The sequence below is a fragment of the Papaver somniferum genome, chromosome 9 (genome assembly GCF_003573695.1).
Source record: "Papaver somniferum cultivar HN1 chromosome 9, ASM357369v1, whole genome shotgun sequence".
Classification (NCBI taxonomy): Eukaryota; Viridiplantae; Streptophyta; class Magnoliopsida; order Ranunculales; family Papaveraceae; genus Papaver; species Papaver somniferum.
Genome location: NC_039366.1, coordinates 131,873,871 through 131,901,540, shown reverse-complemented (window position 1 = coordinate 131,901,540; position 27,670 = coordinate 131,873,871). Strand labels below are relative to the sequence as shown.

Here is a 27,670-nt window from a genome sequence, read left to right as displayed (position 1 = left end):
GGTGTAGAGAGAGATAAAGTGGATGGTGCTAACTGCGAACAAGATCACAAGTGGTATGTAAGTTAGCAATTCGATGTCACCATTCATGATTGCTAAAATAGCACTCAAGAGATCAAAATAGTGTTTCTATTGGTGGGAGGTTGGGTAGCTCACCATTCTACCCGGAGTTTACGTATGGTGACATACACTCTAAAAGCACATATTAAATGAAGGTCGGTACCTCTCATGATGTAACATGGGTAGTCTCCACTATAGGTGATCACAAATCTAATACCGAATTCAGTCTGCACCTCATTTGCCACTGGGATGGTTAAATCCAACTTTAACTCTCATACAAGTAAGAAACCCGATCATGTTCTCTGTCATCTCTAAGTTCAGTCACTCTTATGAGAATCTCGATGTAATCTTAGCGACATGTATACTATGTGACTCTAAACTAACCACAAGTTGGAGGTTTCTTATTCACTATTTTACAAAAAAGTTGAAAATTTTGAAAATTTTACAATGCAAATGCTTAACCACTCCCCCACACTTAAACTTTACATTGTCCTCAATGTAAATTGAATCGTCCAAAGAAAGTCAAGGTGGGAAATTCTAACATAATGATGACAATAAAACAGAAAAAGTAAATGCAAAACAAGACAAAGTTAAAAACGAAAACAAGAAATAAATACAAGACAAGAAATACTCATCCTATGGGTTGCCTCCCATTTAGCGCTTGGTTTAAAGTCGTCAGCCCAGCTATCTCCTTTCTTTCTATGCCTCCACCATAGGGAGTGCATCCACAAAGTTAGCTCCTTCCACCACTTCGGAAGTGAAATTCTCATAATATGGTTTCAAACGATTCCCATTAACTTTAAGTTCCTTGCCTGTAGCTATGCTACGAATTTCCACTGCACCATGAGGAAACACATTAATGACAACAAAAGGTCTGATCCATCGTGACCTTAGTTTACCCGGAAATAAATGCAAGTGAGAATTAAACAAAAGCACTTTCTGCTCAATGCAAAATTGTTTTCTAGAAATCATGTTATCATGAAAAGCCTTCGTTTTCTCCTTATAAATGCGTGAGCTTTCAAATGCATCATTGCGAAGCTCCTCTAGCTCTTGGAGTTGTAACTTCCTTTGCTTTCCAACCCCATCCATCTCCATATTGCATTGCTTGATAGCCCAAAACGCCTTATGCTCGATCTCAATGGGTAAGTGACAAGGTTTACCATATACAAGCCTAAAGGGAGACATCCCGATAGGTGTCTTGTATGCGGTTCTATAAGCCCATAAAGCATCATTAAGTCGCATGCTCCAATCTTTCCTTGTTGGGCTCACCGTCTTCTCTAGAATGGATTTCACTTCCCGGTTAGACACCTCGGCTTGTCCATTTGTTTGGGGATGATAAGATGTTGCAATCTTGTGCGACACATGTACTTCTTTAACAAGCTTTGTAAGATCCTGTTTTTGAAGTGAGAACCCCCATCGCTAATTATGGCCCTCGGAATTCCAAACCTTGCAAAGATATTAGCTTGCACAAAATCTGAAACCACTTTAGAATCATTGGCCGGGGTGGCCTTAGCTTCCACCCATTTCGAGACATAATCAACAACAAGTAAGATATAAAAATTCCCATGAGAGTTGACAAAAGGACCCATAAAATCGATACCCCATACATCAAAAACTTCAATAAATTGAATAAAAGTTTGTGGCATTTGATTTTGGGCACCTAGATTGCCTGTTCTTTGGCACCTATCACAAGTTGTACAAAATATATATGCATCTTTGAACAAGGTTGGCCAATAGAAACCGCTTTCAAGTACCTTGTAAGCGGTTCTCTTACTCCCAAAATGTCCTCCGCAAGCATAAGAATGACAAAAAGACAAGATAGAATTAAACTCGAATTCGGGAACGCACCTTCGTAACACTTGGTCACTACCTTGTTTCCATAAGTATGGATCATCCCATATGTATTGGTTACCTAACCTCTTAAGTTTGTCCCTCTCAGCACGAGACAAGTTCTCTAGGATTTGTTTAGACACCAAGTAGTTCAAAATGTCGGCATACCATGGTTCTCCAAAGGCAATTGAGAATAATTGCTCATCCGGGAAACTTTCACGCAATGGGATAGCTTCCTTGTCCACAACAAGACGACTCAAATGATCTGCAACGGTGTTCTCAATTCCTTTCTTGTCTTTGATTTCAATATCAAACTCTTGCAAGAGTAAGATCCATCATATGAGCCTCGGTTTCGCCTCTTTCTTCATTAGCAAATACCTAAGTGCTGCATGATCAGAAAAGACAACAACTTTTGTACCAATTAGATAAGAGCGAAACTTTTCAAAAGCAAAAACAATAGCTAAAAACTCTTTTTTAGTGTTTGTGTAGTTTTGTTGGGCCTCATTTAACGTTCTAGAAGCATAATAGATAGCATGGGGTATCTTCCCCACACATTTCCCAAGCACTGCACCAACCGCAAAGTCACTTGCATCACACATGAGCTCAAAAGGCTTGCTCCAATCCGGTGGTTTAATGATAAGGGATGAAATCAAAAGTTCTTTCAAACGATTGAATGCCGCCATACACTTTTCATCAAAGTTAAAAACCACATATTTTTGCAATAAGTTGCAAAGTGGTGATGCTATCTTGGAAAAGTCCTTGATAAACCTACGATAAAAATCTGCATGACCAAAAAAAGAGCGTATCTCCCTCACCGTAATGGGAGGGGTTAAAGCACGAATAAGGTCTATTTTAGATTTATCGACTTCCAAACCTTTAGAAGATATTATATGGCCTAACACTATGCCATGAGTTACCATGAAATGGCACTTCTCCCAATTTATCACAAGGTTTGTTTCAACACATCGTTCAAGAATTAATGACAAGTTGTGTAAGCAAAGGTCAAAAGAATCACCAAAGACACTAAAGTCATCCATAAACACTTCGATTATGTTTTCAACATATTCTGAGAAGATACTTACCATACACCTTTGAAAGGTAGTTGGAGCATTGCACAAGCCAAAAGGTATCCTTCTATAAGCAAAAGTACCAAAAGGATAAGTGAAAGTGGTTTTATCTTGATCCTCCGGCGCTATTACAATCTGATTATAACCTGAAGCCATCAAAAAAGCAATAATAAAAATGTCCAGCTAAACGTTCAAGCATTTGATCAATAAAAGGCAATGGAAAATGATCCTTCCTAGTGGTGGCATTCAATTTTCTATAATCAATACAAACCCTCCAACCGGTTTGCACACGAGTTGGGACAAGTTCGTTCTTATCATTCTCCACCACCGTCACACCTGATTTCTTTGGTACTACTTGTACCGGGCTCACCCACTTGCTATCGGATTTAGGGTAGATAACACCCACGTCCAAAAGCTTAAGTATCTCCCTTTTCACAACTTCCATCATGGGAGGGTTCAAACGACGTTGCGCTTCCCTTGTAGGCTTTGCATCGTCCCCAAACGAATCTTATGCATATATACGGCAGGGCTTATACCCTTGATATCGGCAATTGTCCATCCTATGGCCGTCTTGTACTTCCTTAGCACCCTTAAAAGTTTTTTCTCCTGTAATTCACTAAGCTTGTTAGAAACAATCACATGTAAATCTTCCTTTTCACCCAAATACAAGTACTTTAAGTGATTGGGAAGAGGTTTCAATTCTAACTTTGGAGATTTAACAATTGAAGGTACAATCTTTTCATCACTGCAAGGTAAAGAAATAAAAGAGATATTATGAGTTTTCGGGAATCCTTGTAGTGAATTAAGATCACCAAGGGCTTCCTTGACTTCATTACCACACTCTACACCATTATCCATGGATGTAGTCAAAACAGTTTCCAAAGCATCATCACCATTCAATTCAAACACTTGTCGTGCCAATGTATCCATAACATCAATGGAGAAACAAGAGTGGACATCGCTAGAATATCTCATCGTCTCGAAAATGTTGAAACATATTATTTCTCCATCAAACTCCATAGTTACCGTTCCCTTATGCACATCAATAATGGTTTTCGCCGTTTTCATGAAGGGACGCCCAAGTAGCAATGGAAGAGACGAGTCCGGTGAACCTTCATCCATTTCTAACATACAAAAGTCAGCTGGAAATACTAATTGATTAACCTGCACAAGAACATCCTCAACAATACCCATTGGGTAAACATTAGAACGATCGACTAATTGCAATACAATTCCAGCCTTTTTAAGAGGACCTAACTCAAGTGAATTGTACATAGATGCAGGCATAACATTTACGGATGCACCTAAATCCAACATAGCTTTGTTAAAAGTAGTGTTACCAATTGTGACGGGAATATCAAAGCTACCGGGATCCTTACACTTCAGTGGGAGTTTGTGTTGTAAGATTGCCGAAGCATTCTCCCACACACTTAGTATTTCATTATCTTTAAGCTTTCTCTTATTGGTACACAAGTCCTTCAGCACCTTTGCATACTTCGGCATTTGCTTGATAGCATCAATGAGCGGTATGTTCACATGAATCTTCTTTAGAACATTTAAAATTTCCTTTTCTAGTTCCTCCATCTTGGATTTTGCAAACCTGCGAGGAAAAGGTAAAGGAGGAATATAAGTAGAAACCGGAGTTTTACAGTTAGGAATAGGTACCTCGGGTGTTTGGGGAATTTCATCCCTCTTTTCCTCCAAAACCGGCTCCTTTGGTGTTTTCACCTTGCCCGAATCAGTAACTTCGGGTTGCACAAGTTGTGTACCACTTCTCAACGTAATAGCATTAACACCCTCTTTTGGGTTGATAGGTTGAGAAGGGAGTTTCCCACTATTTTGTGCCTTCAACTTGTTTATATCAACCGCCATGGAGCCCATTTGTGTCTGCAACTCCTTGATAGCACTCTTTGTTTCTTGTTGACTTTCCTTAAACATGGTAGAAATGCCTTGCATAAAAGTTTGAAGATTTGTATCGATATCGGAACCTTGACTTTGCATCGATTTTTGTGGTTGCTGAAATTGTTGAGGTTGCGGATGGAATTGTTGTTGTTGTGGTTGAAATCCACCCGAACGGTTGAAAGTTGGTTGTTGAACCGCGCCTTGCTTGTTTGCATAGCTAAAGTTAGGTGATCTCTCCATCCCGGATTGTAAATGTTGGAGTAGGGATCATACCGTCTTTGTTGATTGGGAAAAACGCACTAGCTTGCTCCAACTCTTCACCATATGAAGGTAAAATAACCGCAACCATCTTTTGCATCATCTGCTCCATGTTATCCATCCTCTGATCACGGTGTGATGACGACTCCATAACTTCATGCACTCGCCTAATTGGTTCACCTCTTGTGTAGAATTATTGCGAGTTTGCACCCATGCTTTCAATCAATTCGGTAGCTTCAGCCACCGTCTTGTTCACTAGTGCACCACCACTCGCTGCATCGAGAAGATATCTATCACTTGATTGGAGACCTTCGTAGAAGTATTGGATTATCATAGCATTACTGATTTGATGGTGTGGACAGCTTGCCACCAATCGCTTGTATCGCTCCCAACATTCATATAAAGATTCTCCAATGTTTTGCTTTATCCCACATATCTCTTTGCGAATTTGAGTAGCCTTTGACGCAGGAAAATACCTCTCTAGAAAGAGTTTCTTCAACCCGTTCCAAGTAGTGACGCTTCCGGATGGCAAAGAGTACAACCAATCCTTAGCGTTATCCATCATAGAAAATGGAAAAACCTTCAACATTGCACCATCGGCTTCAGTCTCCGCTGGTAGCATAGCATTGACAATGGTAATGAATTCCATAAGATGCTTGTTTGGATCTTCATTCACCATGCCATGGAACTTTGGCAACTCTCTAAGCAACCCCGGCTTGATCTCGAAGGTTGAGTTTGTCTCAATACACCACCGTTGTGCATCAAGCCTATGCGAAGCCAAGTCCTTGAGTGTACGACTTGCATCACCCATTGCTTCTTCTTCTTGTTGTTCAACTAGTGGTTCTTCTACAAATGGAACCTCTTGTTCTTCTCCTAGTTGTAACTCTTCTTCCACTTCTGGCTCCTGTTCTCCCGCCGTGTCTTGACTTGGTTGGAGTATTGTGTCTCTTCGAGTTGATATCCCGCACCTTGGATAGTTCCAATCCTTAGAAGCCAGGGATTAGGCACCTGAAAACAATTCTCGCAAACAAGTTAGAAACAAGACAAGAAACAGAAAGCAAATATGAAAGCAGAAATGATAACAACAAACTGAAAAAACAGAAATGGTGACAGCAAACTGAAAACAAGAATGGAAGCAGAAACGATGACAACAAACTGAAAACTTAATAACAAGCAGTATGCCTCCCCGGCAGCGGCGCCAAAATTTGACCGTTTGTCAGCCATGCAAATATAGTTCACTTTCTCACTCAACTAAATATAAATATAGTACGCGATAAGAAAGAGTTCGTTCCCACATAGAGGCTTTTGTTGTTATCAATTTTCAGTTTCTTAGTAACCAAAGGGGGGTTGTTTTATCTAAATAAACAAAGCAATAAAAGTAATTGAAAGCAATAAAATAACTTGAATAATCAATAATGAGAAGATATTGGTCATGGGATAGTATCATTCACAAACATGTATTTTCATCAATGACTAGAATTGAAATTTAATCTCTCATCTATTAGAAGTCCTAGGATATCTTGAACGCAAGAGTATCCCGTTTATTTCCCGATTTTATCACAAACAACATTAAAAGATGCTATTGTGAAATCTACCTAGAAAGCAACCTAAAGTGTAAAAGCACAATTAATTTTAACTCCCTAAGAGCAATAAGTTCTGTGAAATAAGACTAATCAATGCAAACAAAATGTGTAAAAGCACTAATTCGTTTTAACAAAGGTTAAGATTCATATGCAATTAAAAAGATGTATCACTACAAGTAATAATGACACTATGCTACTTAGAATCAGGGATAAACAACTATTTTGTATTGAAAACCCTAATCTAGCAATAGAGATGAATAAAAATCGGATTGATTCCGGACTCAACCAAACTAGCATTCAAATCATAAAACAATATTAACCATGAATCAAAAACAATAAAATATTGAGACAAAACTAATTCATTGAATCAAATCTCATGCTTGAGAAATCAACTTTTATCCCATAACCAATAATTGAGTTTAGTTACTCATAATAATTGTGTTCATCATAATTTTAATCATAAAAGAATTGAAGAAGATGAAAAATAAAAACGAAAGCAAACCCTAGTTGTAGCTATCTCCAAAGCTCCAAGAATAATACGTGATATCTTAAGAAAGTAGAAAACTTTTCTTTTTGTACCTTTTCTCCCTTCCAAAATTAGGTCAAGTCTTCAAAAGCGCCCAAAGTCCAATAACAAGATGTCCACCAAGCCCATAAGTGAGAAAAACCCATGCAGAAAATATGTCCAAAATCGTCGCCGGAAATTGGCCGGAAAAGTCACTGGAAAACGTCTCAGGTGACCGGCAAAGTCCGTCCGGTCACCAGGTCAACTCGGGAAGTCAACTGAGTTAGCTAATGACCCATCTGAGTTGCCAAAGCCTAGGCCATCTCATTGGCCAAAGCTTGCTGTTGCACAATGATTGTGCATCACAGCTCCTCTTGTGGTGCACCATCATTGTGCTTCACTGCTTCTTGCTACTCAACATGTGGTGTACAATCATTGTACCTCACTGCTTCTTGGCAAGCCATCATGTGATGCACAATCATTGTGCATCACTGCCAGCTGCAAAACTGCATCATCCTTCAGTTGCATATCCATATCCTTTTCAGAACACCACCAACACCAAGCACAACCCATTTTCTGCACAAATCACCATTTCCTGAAATCTCATTTCATTGGCAAACCCATCATCTCTATTCCATGACAATGGCACCACCAATACCTGTTACCAGTTCTTCTCCCAGCTTCCCATCACTGCTTGCATCTTCTCAGCTTCTTTACTGCCTCCATAACCAGCAGTAGCACCACCAGTTATCTCAAATGGCATCATAGTCCCAGTCTCAGCTGGTGCTTCAACCCATTCCAACTGCATCAACCATTCCGCCAAAGTTCATCCATTTAACGCCCTATCCTTCATTTGAAGAACCATTCAAGCCCATTACCAATTCAACCAGTACCACCTGCATTTCAAGCCTAAAGTACCACAGTACCAACAAACCCCTTTTCTCCTCCATCTAGCTCACTACAATTCCATTTACAGCTCCATGATCTCTGCATAATACAGCTTATACATAGACAATACCAACACAACCTCATTTGATCTCCACCAGAATCAACACCTGTAATACCTTCTTATCTTCACCAGCAAGCTTGCAACTGACTCTGCAACACAATCTTCACTTGGACTCCCACGTACAGCTACATCACAACCTTGAAATTCTACAGCTTCTTCTTGTTGACCTGCAACTGAACTGTTCAATACCATCATCTTCTCAGCCATGAACTGAAACATCAAAGACTGCAATACGTCTTCTCAGTTCAAAGCTCATCTTATTTACCTGCACTTTCAGATTAAAACTCAACATACCCATCTCTGCAACACCAAATCGACACCAATTTCATCTCCAGTCTCTGCAGCGCAAGGCTATGGCAGCAGCTCAACCTTCTCAAATCCACAACAATTTCGAACCAAAACTGACATTTGATTCATACCCAACTTCAAGATCATCTTTCTACCATTGTTTACAGCTTCAGTCAAGAGCTGCAACAACATTTCCTGTAAGCCCTAACTCCATTTCATTCATCTCTTCTTCCCTGAATTTCTTGTTCAAAACCCCACAAATTCGAAATATAACTCATTCCTTTCATTCTTATTCTTGCAGCAACTCCAATTTCAGCATCAACCCAGTCATTGCCTTGTTATTCTCACAAACCCTAATTGTTCCCTGAGATCCTCAATTGCCCTTGGATCTACTTCATCTCGTTGATTTCAACAGCACAAAGTTGTCTTCTTCAACTCTCAGATAGACCATCAGCAGATTCGAACCCAATGTAAATCTCGATTAAACCTCACCATTAAGCACTCTTTCAACGGGAGCAGCTCTCATCTCTCTCTTTCAAAATCTCTCTTGAGAAATATGAGATTGGGGAAGAACACAAATCTCGACTAGGTGTAAGAAGAAGGGCGGATAATGACACCCAACACTTTTAGATTAAAACCACCCATATGGCAACCCCCTAACGTAAACTGTCTTGTCTTTAATACCTCTCCAAATCGAGTTGCCCCTTAAGCTCGGTTCAGCTCCGAATAGTGTTCGCCTGTGAAATGACCATTTTTTTCTTATGCTCCAAAAGAGTGTTTTCTTTCTTCTTTTGCTCCAAATGAGTTCATTGCACCTAATAACTCATAAGCAACCATAAGATACGTATTTCACAAGAAAAATAACAAAGAAAGCATAAACATTGATATAAAATTAGGTGCTTTACAACACCTATCAAAAGACTCGCAGATTTCCATTTGCTTGAGTAAAGATCAAATCGAGAGATTGAGATATAAACTCTTTGATATATCTTTTTATTGATTGAGTCTAACTTTCTAGTTGATTCTCATAAAAAGTATATTGGAGTTTGTCCATACAGATTGCTAAGCGAAATATTGGGTGGTGTTGTTAGACCCCCGCTTTTTCACAAGGGGCCAGGTAGACGTTTGCATCTCAACATCAAGAAAAATGAGGTCTTTTGGCCTTCCATTGATCCAGAAGTACCAGGGAAGGTGTATTCCCTAGTGAGATTAGTACACATGTTAATGGTGTTAAGCTTTTTGGGGGACTAGTAAGTTTGAATATGAAATTTATTAGTGATATGGTGTTGAGCAGAGTGAATAAGACTGTTCAGGTAGTGGCCTCCATAAAGAAACTCAAAGACTCCATAGTGATACTTCGCAATTTTACTTGTATGTCTATATTATATTTTGTATTGCGTACTACCAACTTGGAAGCACTGCAACAGGTCAGGGATCTTTTTGATGACCATTTATTTCAATGTTTGAGACTCTTAGTCACGGGAGATGGGGATGGTTTTGGGCCTTTGCAACAGAGAATATCTACTATGCCTATCAAATATGGCGGCTTGGGTATTTACACTATGGCAGGCACACGTACTTATTGTTTTCTTGCTTCTCAGAGCCAGACTGTTTCAGTGCAAAAAGTGATTCTTGGTAGCTTATTCCCCACAGATAAAGGTTCCTCTTATCAGTCGGCTCTTCATAACTTTATCCAGGTATGTGGATTGCCTTCTAAATATTGAGTTGGTGATACTTCCCCCTTCTATGTATTCCCAGTATTTTGATGTAGTTAAGAAGCAAATCCCCATCCAATTTTGTATGTCTGCAAGAGACTCAATCATGTGGCAATGTAACCGTATTAAGCACGCACATGATTACTTATTAGCTGTATCTATTAGTGGGATGAATCAGTGCCTTGGTCCAAGACAATTTAGAGTTGTAGTTTGTTATTGCCTTGGTATTCCATTATTTGTCGAGGATGGCTTATGCTCGAGTTGTAATAGACATATGAATATTTTTGGTGATCATGCACTTCATTGTGTTAACGATGTTGGTCCCAAATTTCGACATGACCTTGTACGTGATGTAATTGTCGACATTTGTTACAAGGCGGGTGTGCCTGCGCGTAAGGAGGTTGCTCTGGGATTTTGGTTCGATGATAATAGAGATTTGCGCCCTGTAGATATTCTTGTTTATAATTGGGAGAATGGTCAAGATGTTTGTATGGATGTCACAGTTGTCTCACTTTTCGCTGGTTAAGGTACAATGCTTTCGTCCCAGGCCAAGCCATTTCGAATGTTGTATCGCGTAAGCGTAGTAAATACGTAGACAAGTGTATTTTGCATGGTTATGGTTTGGGTGTTCTTGCTTTCTCCACCTTGGGGGAGCTCAGCGAGGATACTTTGTGTTTTTGTAAGAGATTGGAGAATTGTTTTACTAGTTTTAACACTAGTAGTGGTGTATGAAGTTTTTTTTTTTTTTAGGTTGGGTGTTGCTATTCAAAAAGGTGTTGGAGCCCATCTTGTTGCTAGGTCACCAACAAAAACTTTGTACGAATCATTGTAATTTATCTTTTATCACATCGTAAGAGATAATATTTAATTTTATAAATAGAACGGGTACCTAATTCAGCTGGTCATCCCTGTTTCACAAAGGTTTCATGCGCTCCAGGAAGTCCCAGTTTCTAGTCCTCAATGGAGCAATATTGCAGAATTTGACATGGAAAGTAAAGTTAGCTTGCCCCCTTGCGATATAATCAGTCCCCTATCCACTTCGGTTCTCTTGGTTGGTTCCTCATGAGGCTCGCTGGTAGGCTCGACAACCTGTTTAGCTAATGCAGTACGTTGTTGGAGCTTAGCTTGTTAGGCTTCCAACTAGTTAATGTAATAATACTCTTTATCCAATAATAATAATTTAATAGAAAAAAGGTATTAAAGAAAAAAAAATCTTTTATAGGTAGTAAATATGAATACAAAAAATCTCGGTGAATCGAGCAAAAAAAACAGCGAATTAAACCGACAGACACAAAACAGGTGAGCCCTTGCTAAATTCCCGATAGACGGGCACATTGGGGACCACAAATTCCAAAAATACGTGAAGAGGGGTTTTTTTGTGTGATTTTTTCCACGGGTCGTCTAGAATGGCTGACGTGAAAAAGTAGAATTGGCGAGTTGTGAAGTACTCATTAGTCATTACCGTGTCCCCGAATCCACGTCAATGCTAGCCAGGTTGGAGTTTTGTTTTGGAACTTCACATCTCTCCCGAATTCTCTATGCAGTAATGGCAGCACAAGTGGCTTGAAAACCAAAGACATTTTTCGACTAGTTCTGCTTCCCAGGTTAGCTCTTCGACCCAGCTAATATATTGAATATCAGCAAGATTCTTTAAGACCACCATCGAAGGCTGTAATGATCCTCGAATGGCATTTTTGAAATGATCATTGATAGGTAGGTCTTTTAAGTTTCACCCGGGCCCCGGCATCTTAATTCCTGCAATAGAATTTGGTCTTTGGCTTTCTTTTGCATACGTTTATACAATAAATTCGCGTCAACCTCAAGTGAAGGAAAATTAGGGTACTTCGCGAAACCTCGGGCAATTATACAGGCAGCATTGGGGTTTCCCGCTAAAAAATCAATCCAGGTAAAGATCAAATGAAAATTCTTGATTTTTACTTCCATAAATTAGAATATTGCTCTTGTACTTTTAGAGAGATATTTTGTGTTATTTGTGAAGTTTTCAATAAATTGTATAAGCTATTTGGTAGGTTACTAGGTTTGGAAATATTTTTCTTTTTGGATATTTACTTTTCATTTGTTTTGGATCCAATCTTCTTTAGGAAGATGTGTATATGCATGGTTGAGGGTAGATTTTTCTTTAGGTAAATGACTCATTATTGGGAGGATTTGTGATTTTGATGAGATGCATCATACATAAATTGTACTAATTCATTTCCTGTCCTTTCTCTCTTTTTGTTCAAGTGCTTGGGGTTAGGGTTTACATTTGGGGCTCCCATGTGTATTTGGGCAGTACCCGTTAGAATTTCGTTTTTTAGTTCTTTTGTTTTAATTGTTGCAGGCCATTTGATTATGTATGAGGTATTGGCATGTCTATACATTTCCATTACTTGCTACATTGCCAATGAAACTTTTAATGCAAGTGACAATCAAATTTGGAGAGCACATTCGAAGTAGCTTAGTTTTTCTGTTTTATTTGGATAGACCTTTTCCAGAATACAAAAATGACTGGACCTTCATTTACAATTCCAGCCTGTGGTTTAGCTGGAATTTGTACCCTTCTTCTCGCTAAAAGATGAAAACACGCTATTAACGTTATGATTCATCTTGAGACACCTGTTTGTAACTTTTTGACTAGAATTCCCTTGATGCGCGGCTTTAGATTTTCCGTTTCCAGTTCAAATTGTGAACCAATGTGTGTTATTTTATTCCAAATGCACCTGGCCGAATTCGTGTCAAATTAAGACACCCGGCTGTTAATGTTTGCCAGCTCTGATAGTTCAGATGAGAACAAGTTTGTTCATTTGCTTAACGTTTATAATTGTACAGTTGCGTGACGAAGTATCTATCTCCCCCTTTTCCTGCATAAATATATGCCAACTGATCACTTGGATAATTTGCAATGATCTACTGCTTCACAGTCTAGTTGTTTAATCTACAGGAGACGATCTTTATTTCAACATGAAGGCACTTATTCTCGTTGGAGGTTTTGGAACACGGTTGAGGCCACTGACACTTAGCGTTCCAAAGCCACTGGTTGAGTTTGCTAACAAACCCATGATTTTGCATCAGGTTTATTTTCTATATGCATGCCTTCTTTGTAATCTTTAGTTTTTAAGTGCTTATATGGATGGAGTACGAACAAAATCTGTTCGTTAAACTTCTTATTTGCGTATCTGGGTTTGTTGTACAGATTGAAGCTCTCAAGGCTATTGGAGTGACTGAAGTGGTTTTGGCCGTCAATTATCAACCAGAGGTAAAAAGATCACAGCAGTAGCAGCCGTAACTTACTTCCATTCTCCTATAAGGCCTCTTAAAAATATCCCTACTGAAGGATTTTTGGAGCTATTAAATATTGACGAACCCTTTTATGGTAAACATCTGTTTTCCAGGTGATGCTAAACTTCTTGACAGACTTCGAGGCAAAACTGGGAATCAAGATTACCTGTTCGCAAGAGACTGAACCATTAGGCACTGCAGGTCCCTTGGCTCTGGCCAGGGACAAGCTGGTTGATGACTCTAGGGAACCATTCTTCGTCCTCAATAGTGATGTTATTAGTGAGTACCCACTCAAAGAAATGATTGAATTCCACAAAGCTCATGGAGGCGAGGCTTCAATTATGGTAACCAAGGTAAGTTGAACGAACTAGTTCATAAACTTTCTTGCATAATTTCCCTCGTTTTTAAGTTTGAACTTTGAAACTTTTAGAAATAAATTCTCATTCCTGTATCGTACTTTAAAGGTGGAAGAACCATCAAAATATGGTGTTGTGGTAATGGAAGAGACGACAGGCAAGGTTGAGAGGTTTGTAGAGAAGCCGAAAATCTTTGTTGGTAACAAGATTAATGCTGGAATTTACCTGTTGAACCCATCGGTTCTTGATATGATCCAGTTGAGGCCAACCTCTATTGAGAAAGAAGTGTTTCCAAAAATCGCAGCAGAGCAGAATCTTTACGCAATGGTTTTACCAGGCTTCTGGATGGATATTGGGCAACCAAGAGATTACATAAAAGGCCTATCGCTATATTTGGACTCTATCCGCAACAAATCTCCATCCAAGTTAGCGTCAGGATCCCATATAGTTGGAAATGTTTTAATCGATGAAAGTGCCATCATTAAGGATGGCTGTTTGATAGGACCCGATGTGGCGATAGGACCAGGATGTATAGTGGAGTCAGGGGTGAGACTTTCTTGCTGTACCTTAATGACAGAAGCTCGTGTTAAAATGCACTCATGTATCTCAAGTAGCATCATTGGCTGGCACTCCACTGTTGGGGAGTGGGCTCGGGTCGAGAACATGACCATTCTTGGAGAGGATGTTCATGTCTGTGATGAAATCTACAGCAATGGAGGAGTTGTCCTGCCTCACAAAGAAATCAAGTGTAGCATACTGCATCCAGAAATCGTTATGTGATGTTTAACCAGAGATATCAGACAACTTTGTTCAGGTTGTTAGATTGTCCAGTGTCCTTCCCCGTCTTATCGTGTGAGTTGTTACTTGTTAGTCTATGTCTGAGCGGCTGTCATTTTTCTTTTTCTTTGTTTCTGTCTTCTAAAAATAAAACTTTTTAGTGTTTAAATTCAAAAGTCAGCCGTATGGTAAGGTTCAGTTTTTAACTTTTTACGAAGTTGTTTTCCAGCCTGAAGTGTAATTTTATGTTGTATAGTTAAAAAATAATCCAGTGAATGGTTTCCGCTTCTTCTGCTAATTCAGCTTTACATGGAGCTAGCTTCAGACATGATGGAATACTAATTTTAAGATTTTTTTTCCATTAGCTAGTTTAAAATATCTGACAGAAACTCCACTGGGTTGCACTGCCTAGAATTGCAGCTATAAGATTCTTGGTATCGACTTCTCAAAGAATAAGCTTTTGAGACAATAGTAATCAACTTTAGAGACGAGGAAACTGTGAACCTCGACCGTGAATTGATAAATTTGAAGGTGTGAGTGCTAGTGAAAATCAACTCAAAGTATATTTAAATATCATCAAATAATAACATAGTGTTTGTATATAACGCCTCCCCGAAGAGAAAATGTACAACAAACAAAATTGGATATCACCCGAAAAGAAAATGTACAACAAACAAAATTGGATATCACAATAAGCGCATATGGGCTCCTCAATGAAAACATCCCTTCTACTGGGGTATGATTGATATGTTACAGCATAATGAAATTTACAAGGTGAGGCGGCCTAGGAAGCAGTATCTGAGATGCATGCACCTTTGCAGCCTAGCAGGACAGAGTCGAGTGGTTCAAACGGAGCCCAAAATCCAAAACATGACTAAAGACGATATTGCTATGAAAAACCAAGTGATAAATGAGAAAGCAACTGAGATTTGGAACCTACTACAGGGAATTTGCTGTAAGCTGCAGAAATCCAAATCTCTGGAGTACAAAATCGTAACACCCGCTGATGAGGAGGCTGCTGCTAGTGATAAAAAGGCTGTCACCTGTACTTAAACTAATAAACATTAGTCAATGACACAACAAATTCACGTGAAAAAGAAAAGTTGCAAGTCATCCTACTGGTTTTAGGAAAAACAGATCACAACATAAGATTTTCAAAGCAGAGACACAAGCTCAGTTGGTCAAAATCATTGGTGTCCACTAACATTTCCTAATTTTCCTCAAAATTTTGAAAATTAAGTACAAGAAGAACGGAGGAAGCATCTAGCAACCTGTGAAGTTAAAGGCCTCAGCTAATGGGCAGGACGGCCAATGATTGAACGTTGAAATTCAATCCAATAGATGAAGAAGATACACATTCCGCAATGGCACAAAATGCGCTCGTTTTATATGAGAGTGTAGTGTCCGATGAGAAGAACATCCTACTTATCTAATTAGTTTCCATGTGGTCTCCGTAGAAAAATTAGTGCTAGAATTGGAAGATAATGTCAATGGATCATGTCTGCTTTTCATGATAAAAGACTAATGTTTTTTTGGACCAACATAAAAAGAAAAAATGAAGTGGAGGGTTTCTTCAAACAACAAGGAGCTGAGTCAACAATTGAATCAAATGAGATTGAATGTGTTTCCCATCTCTTCTCGAGAAACAAGTGGGGTATCCGCATTGTCCTTCTAGGCACTAGTCCCCTTTGGCCACCTAGGGGCCGCCTAACGACATAAACTACACAGCTAGCAACCCTTCCAGGTTTTATGTTCAAAGGCAGGTTTTGGTTCAATCAAAGTTTTAGCGTCAACACTAGCAAGCCCGAGTCTAGGTCAGGGTAAGTTCTAGCTTCTACATTAATAAATTCAGTCAGTGTAAGTTAGCTTCATTAACATAAATCCCAATACCTCAAATACATATAAAGCCAACAGAGTTAATGAGGAGATAGCACTTACCCAATCACCCACAGCAAACAGGCTTAGGACGACAGGATTTTGGAGGTCTCTCTTGAACTTCAAAGCATAGATATCAAGGCACGCGAGTCCCAAGCTCCAAAGCACTTGAAGACCCATTGAAGCAATTAAATAGCTGAACAACAATATATACATTACTGTCAACATAACAAATAAAGAACCATGACTCATTCAAAATCACTAAAACTGCTATGTCTTCTATATTTCGACACAATCACAAATGACTGTAAATGAACCATTAGATCACTAGTGCCATAAATAACCTTCTAAATTTCCGAAATTCATCTACATGACTATATGATAAAGACATGTTTGGATCAAAGTGGTATTAGTATTATCACAAATTTATCAAATTAGAGGGATCCAAGAAATGCATACCAGTAAGCAGTGTAACTAGAAAATCCAGAAGCAGATACCATAGCTCCAATTGAAGCTGATGCAAACAAACATTGCCCAAGTCTTAACATTAATCCACTTACAGAACCTGGTCCCCCAATCGAATTCTTCATCTCTTTCTCTCGCTCTCTCTGGTCCACCTAGGCTTCTCTCAGATCCCAACAACACAATAAAAGGGACCTGAAAAGAACCCTAACTTTTCAACCAAACTACATTAAACAAAGGAGGAATTCTGTGATTTTAGAGCTTGTTAGTTGAGGAATTCGGTGACTTGTGGTTGTACCCCTATGAATTTGATACTGGGTTTTGTTTATTTGAAAAACGATTTACAGTTTAATGTAGGGATGTTTTTAGAACCCTACCTACAACTTTCTCTCTTCATTTCAGCAGAAGCTTTACAAAATTAAGTAATTTAGTGGAGAGACTTTTTATCCTTTTTAACTTTAGCCTTTTCTCTTTCATTTTAATATATATATATATATAAGAAAGGGCATATTAGAGCATTTCATATGGAATGAACAAACAGGTTGTTCATTTTGATCCCACTATGGCATGAACAAACGTAGAAAATGGATGTCGAGACACTCCACCAGGCGCGCGTATGCTTAAATGGCGCGCGCCATGCCAAATAATTCTGGCGACATCCTGGATGACGCATGCGTTTTCAATAGAAACGCGCGTTTTCTGCTAAATCACCAGCGTCATTGTGGGAAACTCTAGCGTTTGAGTTGGTGGCGCCAACGGCTCAGCGTCCCAACGGCTACATTTTTCGATTTCTATAAGTACTTCTCATTTGAACTCTAAATTCACACATTCTACATTCATCTCTTCACTCTCAATCTTTGATTGAACATGTCTCGATCCCGGTTAGTTCGGCGAATTCCATATACTAAAGAAGAAGATGAATCTATTTGCAGAAACTATGTTTTTTTATTTACTCAGCTTGCTTCGGCAAACTATGTTTTTAAAAATAATAATTTTGATATTTACCTCTATGATAAACCAAATACCAGTGATGTTTTTATCGCCCGTGGACGCTTTATCCAGCGCAAAGTACAATTCTCCTAAAATTGCAGACCCCCAGTCATAATCTGGTGCTTTATCGAGATCTTGTAATGCTTCAAACCAACCAACATGAGCAACAAAAGTTGAGTTTGGAAAAAAGACCTGACCCAGTACCCATAAGATAAACAATCTTTCGAGTTCATCATAGTCATCTACATCTTCTGGGTTTTTGGGTTTCATTAGGAAACTCTTCAAGGCCGAACATCTAATCCCATTTCCTTTCAGAATTTTATCAATAGAGATATCTGATTCCATAAACGAGGAACAACTCAACTCCCATTTACTATTTAAGATCCATTCGTTTTGGTTGAATGGTGGCGGGTCTCCACTCCCACTTGGGATCCCACAAATGAAACACGAACCAAGGGGAGTAATTCCTATTACAAGTATAATATCAACTATGATTAATCCTTTCGATTATTTAATTATTTAAAATTTTTAATTTAAGTTATCTTAAAGAAACTTACCAATTTCAAAATCCATAAAATGAAATGTGTGCGTCGTCTTCCACCACCTTTCTACCACTGTTTTTGGAATTTTTTTTGTTATGTAATCTAGGCTCTATACTATAAAGCGCATGCCAAGGATATCTGTCAACCCTTTCTCAGATGGCTGGCGGCAAACAAAGATAAACAACATTTAATTTTGAAAATCCACCTCTCGTGACATGATATTCCTCAGATCGTTCATAATGTCCCGACACATGACCTGGAACTAATAATGGAGCAGCAACTGGGATTGGATTATTAAACTCTTCTTCTCGATTTTGAGAAAAATCTACATTTGTGTGAGGCAACGGTAACGATTCACCTTTTCGATCTCTTTTATTCTTTATGTGGTTTATCGCTCTTCTGGCTAAATGCATATCGTAGTCGAAATATTTGATTTTGGAAGAGTTTTAGAAGAAGGAAATAGAAGTGGTGTGAAATGTTGTGACTGAAAATGAAATCAGTAGAGGGAATTTATAGGCAAAGAATTCGAATGTTGGAGTTATAGGCGTTAGGGATCCGAACGTTGGAGTTTTCGTTCCTAACGCCCGCGACACATCCCGAAATTTGGCGTCAGCGTCCCTGTCGCCCAAGTCATTTGTCCGAACGCCCAAGTCAGCGGTTTGTTCACGCGTATGTTTGCCAAGCGCCCAGTGGTTTCCCATAGTGGAAAACCAAGTTTGGCCATCCACCTGGCTGAACAAATTTGTTTTTGTCCATTGCCATAGGAATTGCCCTTAATTATATGTCCTTCCTTTTCAAACCCAACAAATACATCCTTATTCAACAATAAATATGTCCCTACTTTTTTATAACCTTATCCATTTAATATTACATTACCTTAATACCCTCACTCATGTAATATTTTTTCTTTATTTCAAAATGGAACAAATGTCTTCCTCTACCACTTCACCACCACCACCACCACTAGCACCACCACTACCAACATTCAACTACCATTCCACCACCACCTACCAACCGCCACCACCACCAATATTCTACCACCATTCTACCACCACCATTACACCACCACAGTCCTCCACCACCACTAGTACGTCGCCGCCACCGTCATCGCCGCCGCCACCACTGGTACAGATATTTTTGTATCAATAATAGTAGTTGATCCATTTCAGTTGGATCAACAATGGATGTTTATCCATTTCAGTTGGATCAACAGTGGATGTTTATCCGTGATGATGAATCAACAGTAAGTGGCATAAAACTGAAATTGATACATTTCACAGTAGAAGTTTATTTATTGCAGTTAGATCAATAGTAGAAGTTTATCCATTGCAGTTGGATCAACAATGGATGTTTATCCATGCTGATGGAAAAATGCTACCATTTCATCAGCTGCAGTTTCAGATCCACCAACAAAACCATCAACCACCATTAATAATCCATAGCATCAACCACCGCCACCGTCGTTGCCGCCACCGTCGGTTCAGATAATTTTGTATCAACAACAGTAGTTTATCCATTTCAGTTGGATCAACAGTGGATGTTTATCCATGATGATGGATCAACATTAAGTGGCATAAAACTGAAATTGATACATTTTAGTTGGATCAACAGTAGAAGTTTATCCATTGCAGTTGGATCAACCGTACAAGTTTATCCATTTTAGTTGGATCAATAATGGATGTTTATCCATGCTGATGGAAAAATGCTACCATTTCACCAGATGCAGTTTCAGATCCACCAACAAAACCATCAACCACCATTTATAATCCATAGCAGCAACGGTCACTGTTTTCTATGAAGCTTCAACACTAATTCGAACCACCACCACCGTCGCCACCAGAACCACCACCGCCGCTACCATTATCATCCTTACTTCTCTCTTCATAATTTTATATTCCCTGTAATTCCTACACATTCATCTATTCATTTTAATCACAATTAATCCATTAGAAGCATCAGCAACTTCAGATTCGAACATACCCATTACTTCTCAGCAACAACAAGTTCATTGTCTCCAACATATCCTATTGATTCACACACCATAACCATTTCGAAATCAATTTTAACGTAGCATCTCTCAGATCCCCATTTCTTAATTGAATCGAACCACCAAATCGTTCGCAAATGTTGCTCAAAACTTGATTTCAAAACCTAAAAAATCAGATCTCGTTTTCTTCGGGTATGATTTTAAAAATCGATTATAGAAGAAGAAGAAGGTTTCATATGTTGCTGATACATCTCGATTTTCGACGGCGAAGGTAGGAGAATTTTCAGAGGTGGTGACGATAGAGATGTTGCTGGTGGTGGTGGAGCAATGAAGCATATTCTGTAAAGCGCTAGGGTAGCGTTATCCTATAGGGCCAATGAAGCACAAACTGTAAAGTCGGTGGCGGAGCAATGAAGCATATTGGATGATACAATGAAGCTTCATTTAGGAAACACAAGACAACGCTAAATGACGAATACAACACGCGATGCTTGCATTGATGCACATCCGTGAAATTGAGTTATCTCATCTAAAAGTTATGCATGAATATTGAATAGGCCAAGAGTTGACCTATGCATTAGTCGAAGGCTGGCCAAAGCTTGGACAATGCATGCAAACTAGTGGTACAACAGTGTGCATTATTATTGTCGAGCAATTGGCTAAGTAAGAAAATTACGCATATGAGCATCTGTATAAGGCATGGTACATTATCGACATCAGTTAGAAGGCATTTCAGAATGAGTTTGACTTGGCTTAAGCGTCCCATCAAGTTCAGCTCAATAACATGACACGGTGTTGCACAATGATAGCACAATAAGGCTCAAGTGACGGTTATAGTTGGTTAATGGCTTTACAAGCATGTCAAAGGTGATACATTTGTATCTTTCCTCTGTTGGGAACTTAGTGATCCCCGGGTTAGATTGAGGGTAAAGTTATAATTTAGATATGAAAATAGATTCCTAAAAGGTTTGGGAAACAAACCAAAATAAAGGAATATTTCTAAGTAAGGAAATATCGCATAGAAAAGCAAATACATTCCTAGGAGGTTTAGGAAACCAAATCAAGGATATAAATATGGATGTTTAGATCATAATTAAACACACCTAGAGAGGGAGGTATGTGAGACAAATCACCTAAAAATAAGTTTGTGAGACAATTACTTGAGGTATTGTTAGGAAAACATTTTCAAGTAATTTACTATTTAGAGAGAATGTGAGCATAACAAAGAGAGAATTTTAATAGTTTCTTGTTCATAATCTAGAGAAAATAGTTTCTTCAAATTAGAATCTTGTTTGTTCTTTTTATATTTTTTTCATCTATTATTATTATTAATTTTGTCTCTGTGATAATAGTCACCAAGGTACATAGATCATATGTATCAAGCTGGTATCAGAGCACGTTATCTTCACTAGATCTCTCTACAAACAAGTTGGTGACTTACTCGAGAAGCAGGAATACGTTAAAAGAATAAGAAAACCAAGGACGACAAAGTTAAGCAAGGAGTCGAAGATGGATATGTTAGAGCATTGCTCGGTCGAACTCGCAAACGTTGCTATCTCAAGCTTGTTTGTCAAGTTTAGTTACTGATGGGTGTCATAAACACCTAGATTTATTATCTATTGATTATGCTTTCTTTGCTATTTTTCGTGTGAATTATGTATTTTACGTTTGTTTTAAGCTTTTAGGCGTTTTGGAATCATATGGAGCAAAAGAAGAAGAAATCGGCTTATTACGAAGTAGAAGGGGAAACCAGTCATTCTATGAGCAGGTGTTGTTAGGAGTCCAGCTGCGGTTAAGGGGTGGCCAGTTTTATTTTAAAAGAGGAGATGTTAAAGGCACCCATGAAGTTACTCAGGGCACCCAGTATGTTGGTGGATCTTATCGCTGGGGTGTATCAAATCCAACCATCTCATAACCCTACATGAGAGACGACTTCTCTCTCATTCATCATATTTCAGTTTCTCTGAATCCAGAGAAGAATCAGATCGAGAATTAAAAGTGGGTTCTCGTCAAGTTTTAAGCAGAAAAGAAGATGGTGGAATTTCGTTTCTACAATTGTCCGAGAAGAAAGATTTAATGGGTATGAGGCTAGGTTGAGTTGCAGACAGCCGAGAGAAGAAGATTTGAGAAGAAGGGTTTTGATTTGAATCTGAGAAGAGCTCGTTCCTGCTGCTATGGATCTGTCGATTGATGAACAAACAAGGAGAATTGATGGGCTTAGATTTGTGTGATACTGCTGTTGAATCGAGATGGAGCAGTTTGAAATATGAGAAGATGGGTTCGATCTGTAAAGATGATGTTCTTGAGATGAATTCGAGACATTAGATGGGTTAATGGCAGAGAGATGTTGTTGCTGAGTTGATGGGTTGGTGATTAAATCGAAGAAGAAGAGCTGGAATCAGTTGGTGGTGTTTTGGGATCTGGTGGGTGATTATGATTTGAATGATTTACAGGATTTTGAAATTAAGAATAATTACAGGAAATGAAGGAGATGGGTCTGTGGTTTGAGAACCAGTTTGTTGTTGGAAGAAATTTGAGTTTCTGTGATCGAGAGGAGAAAATGGGTTTGTGTAATTGAATCTGATGGAGGTATAAAGACTGGGTTATCTATGCCAGAACTGCAGCTGAAGCCTGAAATTAATGAATGATGTTGAAAGTTGAAACCAGATGAATGTTAGGATTGTCACAGGAGAAGAACGACCTGAAATTTGCCTGAGATATGCCCTGAATTTAAACGAAACTCTGTCGGATTTTAATGTCGGCGAGTCAACTCATACCGGCCGATGACCGAGCCAACTCAGCTGAGTAAGACCAGTTAGCCGAGTAAGATGCTGACTCAGTGGCTAACTCACTCTCTGCCTTGACCCGTTGACTGACGGTCTTACCAGAAAGACCGTTAACTTTAACAGAACGGTGACAAAATATTCCTTCGGCGGTGAAGAATTTCAGGTGATCAGCAGCGACTTTTCCGGTCGAATTCCGGTGATCTCGAGAAATCTTGAGGCGGCCAAAATTACAGAATTTTGTGTGGATTTCTCTCATGGGCTTGGTGGACCAATTGGAGATGGGTTTAGAGAAGACTTGACATAAATTTGGAAAGAATATCCTTTTGGAATGGGAGAAGCATATAAATAGAAAAGTCTTTCTCTAAACCTGGATATTATCTTTTCTACTACTTTTGTTCTAGGGTTTAGACATGGAAGCCCTTCTTTTTCTTCTTGTTATGAACTCCATTAACATGACTAGTTAATCTTATTATTGGTTTATGGATTAAGTTGATTTCACATAACATGATTTTGGGTTCAATATATTAGTTTTGTCTCATAATTATCGTTCATGATTCTCTGGAAGTATAGTTATATGGTTGACGCATTATAACATGATTTGAGTATTTGTTTTGTCAAGTTTCAAATTGGTAGAAATCATATCCATATCTAAAGCTAGTTTAGGATTAATCATCGAGCGATAATCCTTGAACACAAGTAGTATAAATATGATTGTAGGTTATAGTGATATATCCTTGTAATCATATGAGAACCATGACCTTTGTTCGAATTGTTTGCGCAATGTATTTCAATTGCATTGATTAGCCTAATTTCATGAATCTTAATGCTCCATGGGAATTGAACTTGATTAGCGCAAGGCGTTAGGTTATTCTTTTGGTAGAATTCATACTTGCAGCGTTTTACATGTATGTGTGATGATAAAAGGAAATTGCGGGATATTCTTTCAACTAGGTATCTTAGGGCTTTTGATAATGAGTGATTAAATATCAATTCTAGTTATTAAGACGAGAACGTGTTAGTGAATGAAAACGAAATCATTGACCAATACTTTCACACCATTGATTTGCGTGTTTACTTTTCATTGTTTTGCTTTTATTTTATTTTAGTTTACTTTATAAAAATCAGAAAATCCTCCTTGTTACTTATAAGAAACCATAGCATTTTGACAACCTAGACCTCTCCGTGGGAACGAACTCTTTCTTATCACGTACTATATTTATATCTAGTTGAGTGAGAAAGTGAAATTATATTTGCTCGGCTGACAACCAGTCAAATTTTGGCGCCGCTGCCGGGGAGGCGGCGGTTGTCATTTGTTTTTGGTTTCTTATTTTTGTTTTTAGTCTTGTTTTTCATTTTGGTTTTGTTTTTATTTTCTGGTTTTTAACCTTGTTTTGAGAACTCTTGTTTCAGATACCAATTAGTATGGACGGAGCATATTGGAACAATGGGTACGGTTATCAACCTCAACAAAATGATGATAATTATCACCCTTGCGGGGAATACAATCAAAATAAATCCTTTTGTTATGGTCAATATTCCACTTACCCTTTGAGTTATTCTCATACATACCAAGCTTCTTACGGTAGGTATGTAAGTGAGCAACCACAAGGAGGGGAGACTAGTTGTACTCCTATTCATATTTCTTCGAGTTTGGTAGATGAGATGCAACAATTTATGGTCAGCATGGAGTCAGTCTGTATACAACCAAGCGTGGAACCAATTTCATCGATCGGATATGCTAATAGTATGTATGACCCAATTTCTGATCGTAGTTATGATCATTCACCCATTCAAAGGGAAGATAATTGGCCTAACAATACTAAAGTAAGTGATTCTACTTTTTCCTTGTCGAACGAGCTTTCCAACAAATGGAACATTATTTTCAAAATTTGTATGGATCACTCCAAGAGCTTCAAAAAGGTGTTTCCATTTTAAGACAAGGCATTGAAGAATACAAAGAGGACATGCAAAATTCTGCGAAAGACCAATCTTTGGGAAGTGGTAGCCAATCATATGTTAATTATGATAGTGATGACGACTATGAAAGTACATCGCTTGAACCAATTTATGGTGACATCCCCGAGGAGTGTACAATGGAGTCTTTTTGTGGTCAAGGTGAAGATGAAAAGGAATATGATGACACTAGTGTAGCTTACTCGAGCATTGATCTTTATAATGATCAAGAACCTATTCAAAAAGTAGAGCTTGAGGATGATACAATGAGTGTTCTAAAGAAATTCCTTATGGACAGAATTGCATCCGCAAAAGTGTATGTGCCGAACAACGAAGAGGAGTATGTTGAAAATGAGACCATTATGACCAACATTGTGGAAGACCCAATTGAGCTTGCAAATAATTGTAATGATGTTGATGCCGAGATTTTGGTTAAGGCAGAAACGGATGAAGAATGATTGCAAGGTTTGGTAGAGGACCATGATATACAAGAGGTGAATAGTTCACTTGAATTTTTCAAGGATGAAGAGGATTCCGTGCTACAAGAGATTGTGCAAGGTTTGTCTAACCCTTTACCTATTGTTTCTTCTCCTTTACCTCTTATTGGTTTGAATGTATGTGCTTCGAGAATATTGTTGAATGACTTTGTTTCTCGATTTCCGCCATTAGAGATACTTGATTCTCAAACAATGCAGATTTTGGAACAAGAAACCGTGGAAGTACCCGACTTCTATATTCTTTATACACTTCCAAGTGTGGACAAGAATAAGTGTGGGGAAAGATTTTATCGGTTAATAGCTTCGTTTCTATTTTATATTACTAATATTTGTGCGAAGCTAGTGTTTTCAAAACAGTTTCTATGGGTGGATCCCCAACTTTTACGATTATTGGTGTATGGAGAATCCGTCTTGCAAGTCGGGCTGACGACTTTAAACCAAGTGCTAAATGAGAGGCAACCCACTGGTTTTGTGTATCTATCTCTATCTTTTTATTTTTCAAGTCTTTTATCTTTATTTTCTTATTTTGGATATTTGCATTTCAAAACTCCAACTTTTAGAGATTTTTGAACAATTTAGAATAAACACTAGTAGAGCTGGCAACCGGGCGGGCCGGGGCTGGCCCGTTACGGGTTCTACGGGTTCGGGTTAATACGGGTCGAAACCCGCGGGTGGAAATTCTTCGCGGGTTAGCATTTCTTCAACCCGTACCCGTAACGGGCTGAACTTGCGGGCTCACGGGTTAGCCCGCCCGTATGTCAGATCTGAATTGTCCGACAGAGTATTCACTGTTTTCTGGGCAAGACTGCTGCAACCTAACATAACATTCACATAACTCATTTCATAGTTAGATTCATTTCAAATTTTCAATCAACAACAGATTCACTAGTGACACTATCAAAATTTAAAAATCTAGTGAAACAAAATGATAAAATTGAAAATCTTAACAAGTAACAACTGTTTAATAGTAATACTAATACCATTATACCAGTTACACAGTCAGTCAGTCACAGTTACAATTACACAGTTCAACAAAGAAAAATACCCTTTGAGAATCGATACCGTAGTAACTAGTAATACCATTTTACCATACCATAGATCCTGCACAAAATATATATTGTGGTTAAACCAAAAACTGATAACTGTCCAAAAAAACATCTCCAATCTCTTTTCTATACAAAATTTGGAGACACTGTGATAACTGTCTGTCCAAAAAACAATTTGTCCAAAAAACATTCTCATTTTCCATGTCTATCTTTGAGTTGCTCCAACTAATCATTATTATGAATCTGTAATTCCAAGCAAAAATAAATCAAACAAAAGAAAAAAAACAAGTCAGAATTTGCATATTTACCCCGCTTTATATTGAAGAAGTATGCAACTACGCATACTAATTAGACGCATAAGAACTTACTTCGCCATCCTCCAATGCCTCATCCTCCAATACACCAAGTTCAAATCCTAATACATCTTCTCCAATAAGCCCATTTTCCTCATCCAAATCTTCTTTTCCTACATGGATAAAAACCATCGAAGTTAAATATGAAATTTAGATATTCAACTAAATGCAATATAGGCACTTACCAACTCCAAGGTCCCAATCACGAGTTGTTATCACCGCCTCAGCATTTTCAGGTAATAAGGAACTCCGAAATCGATCAATTACCCTTCCGCCAATACTAAATGCAGATTCTGAAGCGACGGTTGAAATAGGAATTGACAAGATGTCCCCAGCCATTCTTGAAAGAACTGGAAATCGTTGCTCCTGGCCTTTCCAATACATTAGGATGTCGAATGATGGATTCCGTTGACAAGGATGTTTCTCACTAAGATATAGATCTAACTCTGACAAGTCAGATTGCAGATCACCACCACCATTTTCCTGTGCTGCAGCGTATTCCTGCATAAAACAAGAAAGAAGTTAGAAATGAGAGCAAAGTACTAGTTATCTT

The 27,670-nt window shown here is 38.5% G+C and overlaps 2 protein-coding genes across 3 annotated transcripts; one reads left to right on the top strand and one right to left on the bottom strand.

Moving 5' to 3' along the window:
• Positions 1-11,824: 11,824 nt before the first annotated feature.
• On the top strand, positions 11,825-14,924 carry LOC113313624 (mannose-1-phosphate guanylyltransferase 1-like). The gene is made up of 5 exons (XM_026562417.1): positions 11,825-12,120; positions 13,156-13,286; positions 13,408-13,470; positions 13,607-13,846; positions 13,958-14,924. The coding sequence occupies exons 2-5, from the start codon at positions 13,176-13,178 to the stop codon at positions 14,627-14,629; spliced, it is 1,086 nt and encodes a 361-aa protein (XP_026418202.1). The 5' UTR covers positions 11,825-12,120; positions 13,156-13,175; the 3' UTR covers positions 14,630-14,924.
• A 240-nt stretch (positions 14,925-15,164) lies between these two features.
• Positions 15,165-17,403, bottom strand: LOC113313262 (CASP-like protein 5B2). Of its 2 annotated transcripts, XM_026562009.1 has the most exons (4): positions 16,961-17,403; positions 16,565-16,697; positions 15,567-15,669; positions 15,168-15,448 (listed from the first exon to the last, which is right to left on the bottom strand). In XM_026562009.1, the coding sequence occupies exons 1-4, from the start codon at positions 17,089-17,091 to the stop codon at positions 15,411-15,413; spliced, it is 405 nt and encodes a 134-aa protein (XP_026417794.1). In that variant the 5' UTR covers positions 17,092-17,403; the 3' UTR covers positions 15,168-15,410. The 2 variants fall into 2 exon arrangements, with proteins under 2 accessions (XP_026417793.1, XP_026417794.1); XM_026562008.1 differs by having other exon boundaries at positions 15,165-15,669.
• Between the last annotated feature and the right edge of the window lie 10,267 nt (positions 17,404-27,670).

What these genes read in the sequence shown, in the direction of transcription:
- LOC113313624 (XM_026562417.1), top strand. Translation starts at nt 13,176, where the DNA reads ATGAAGGCACTTATTCTCGTTGGAGGTTTTGGAACACGGTTGAGGCCA. An exon ending in CCGTCAATTATCAACCAGAG is followed by an intron (nt 13,471 to 13,606) that starts GTAAAAAGATCA and finishes TCTGTTTTCCAG; the next exon opens with GTGATGCTAAACTTCTTGAC. An exon ending in CTTCAATTATGGTAACCAAG is followed by an intron (nt 13,847 to 13,957) that starts GTAAGTTGAACG and finishes CGTACTTTAAAG; the next exon opens with GTGGAAGAACCATCAAAATA.
- LOC113313262 (XM_026562008.1), bottom strand. Translation starts at nt 17,091, where the DNA reads ATGAAGAATTCGATTGGGGGACCAGGTTCTGTAAGTGGATTAATGTTA. An exon ending in TCTAGTTACACTGCTTACTG is followed by an intron (nt 16,698 to 16,960) that starts GTATGCATTTCT and finishes ATTGTTGTTCAG; the next exon opens with CTATTTAATTGCTTCAATGG. An exon ending in TGTTTGCTGTGGGTGATTGG is followed by an intron (nt 15,670 to 16,564) that starts GTAAGTGCTATC and finishes GTTTAAGTACAG; the next exon opens with GTGACAGCCTTTTTATCACT.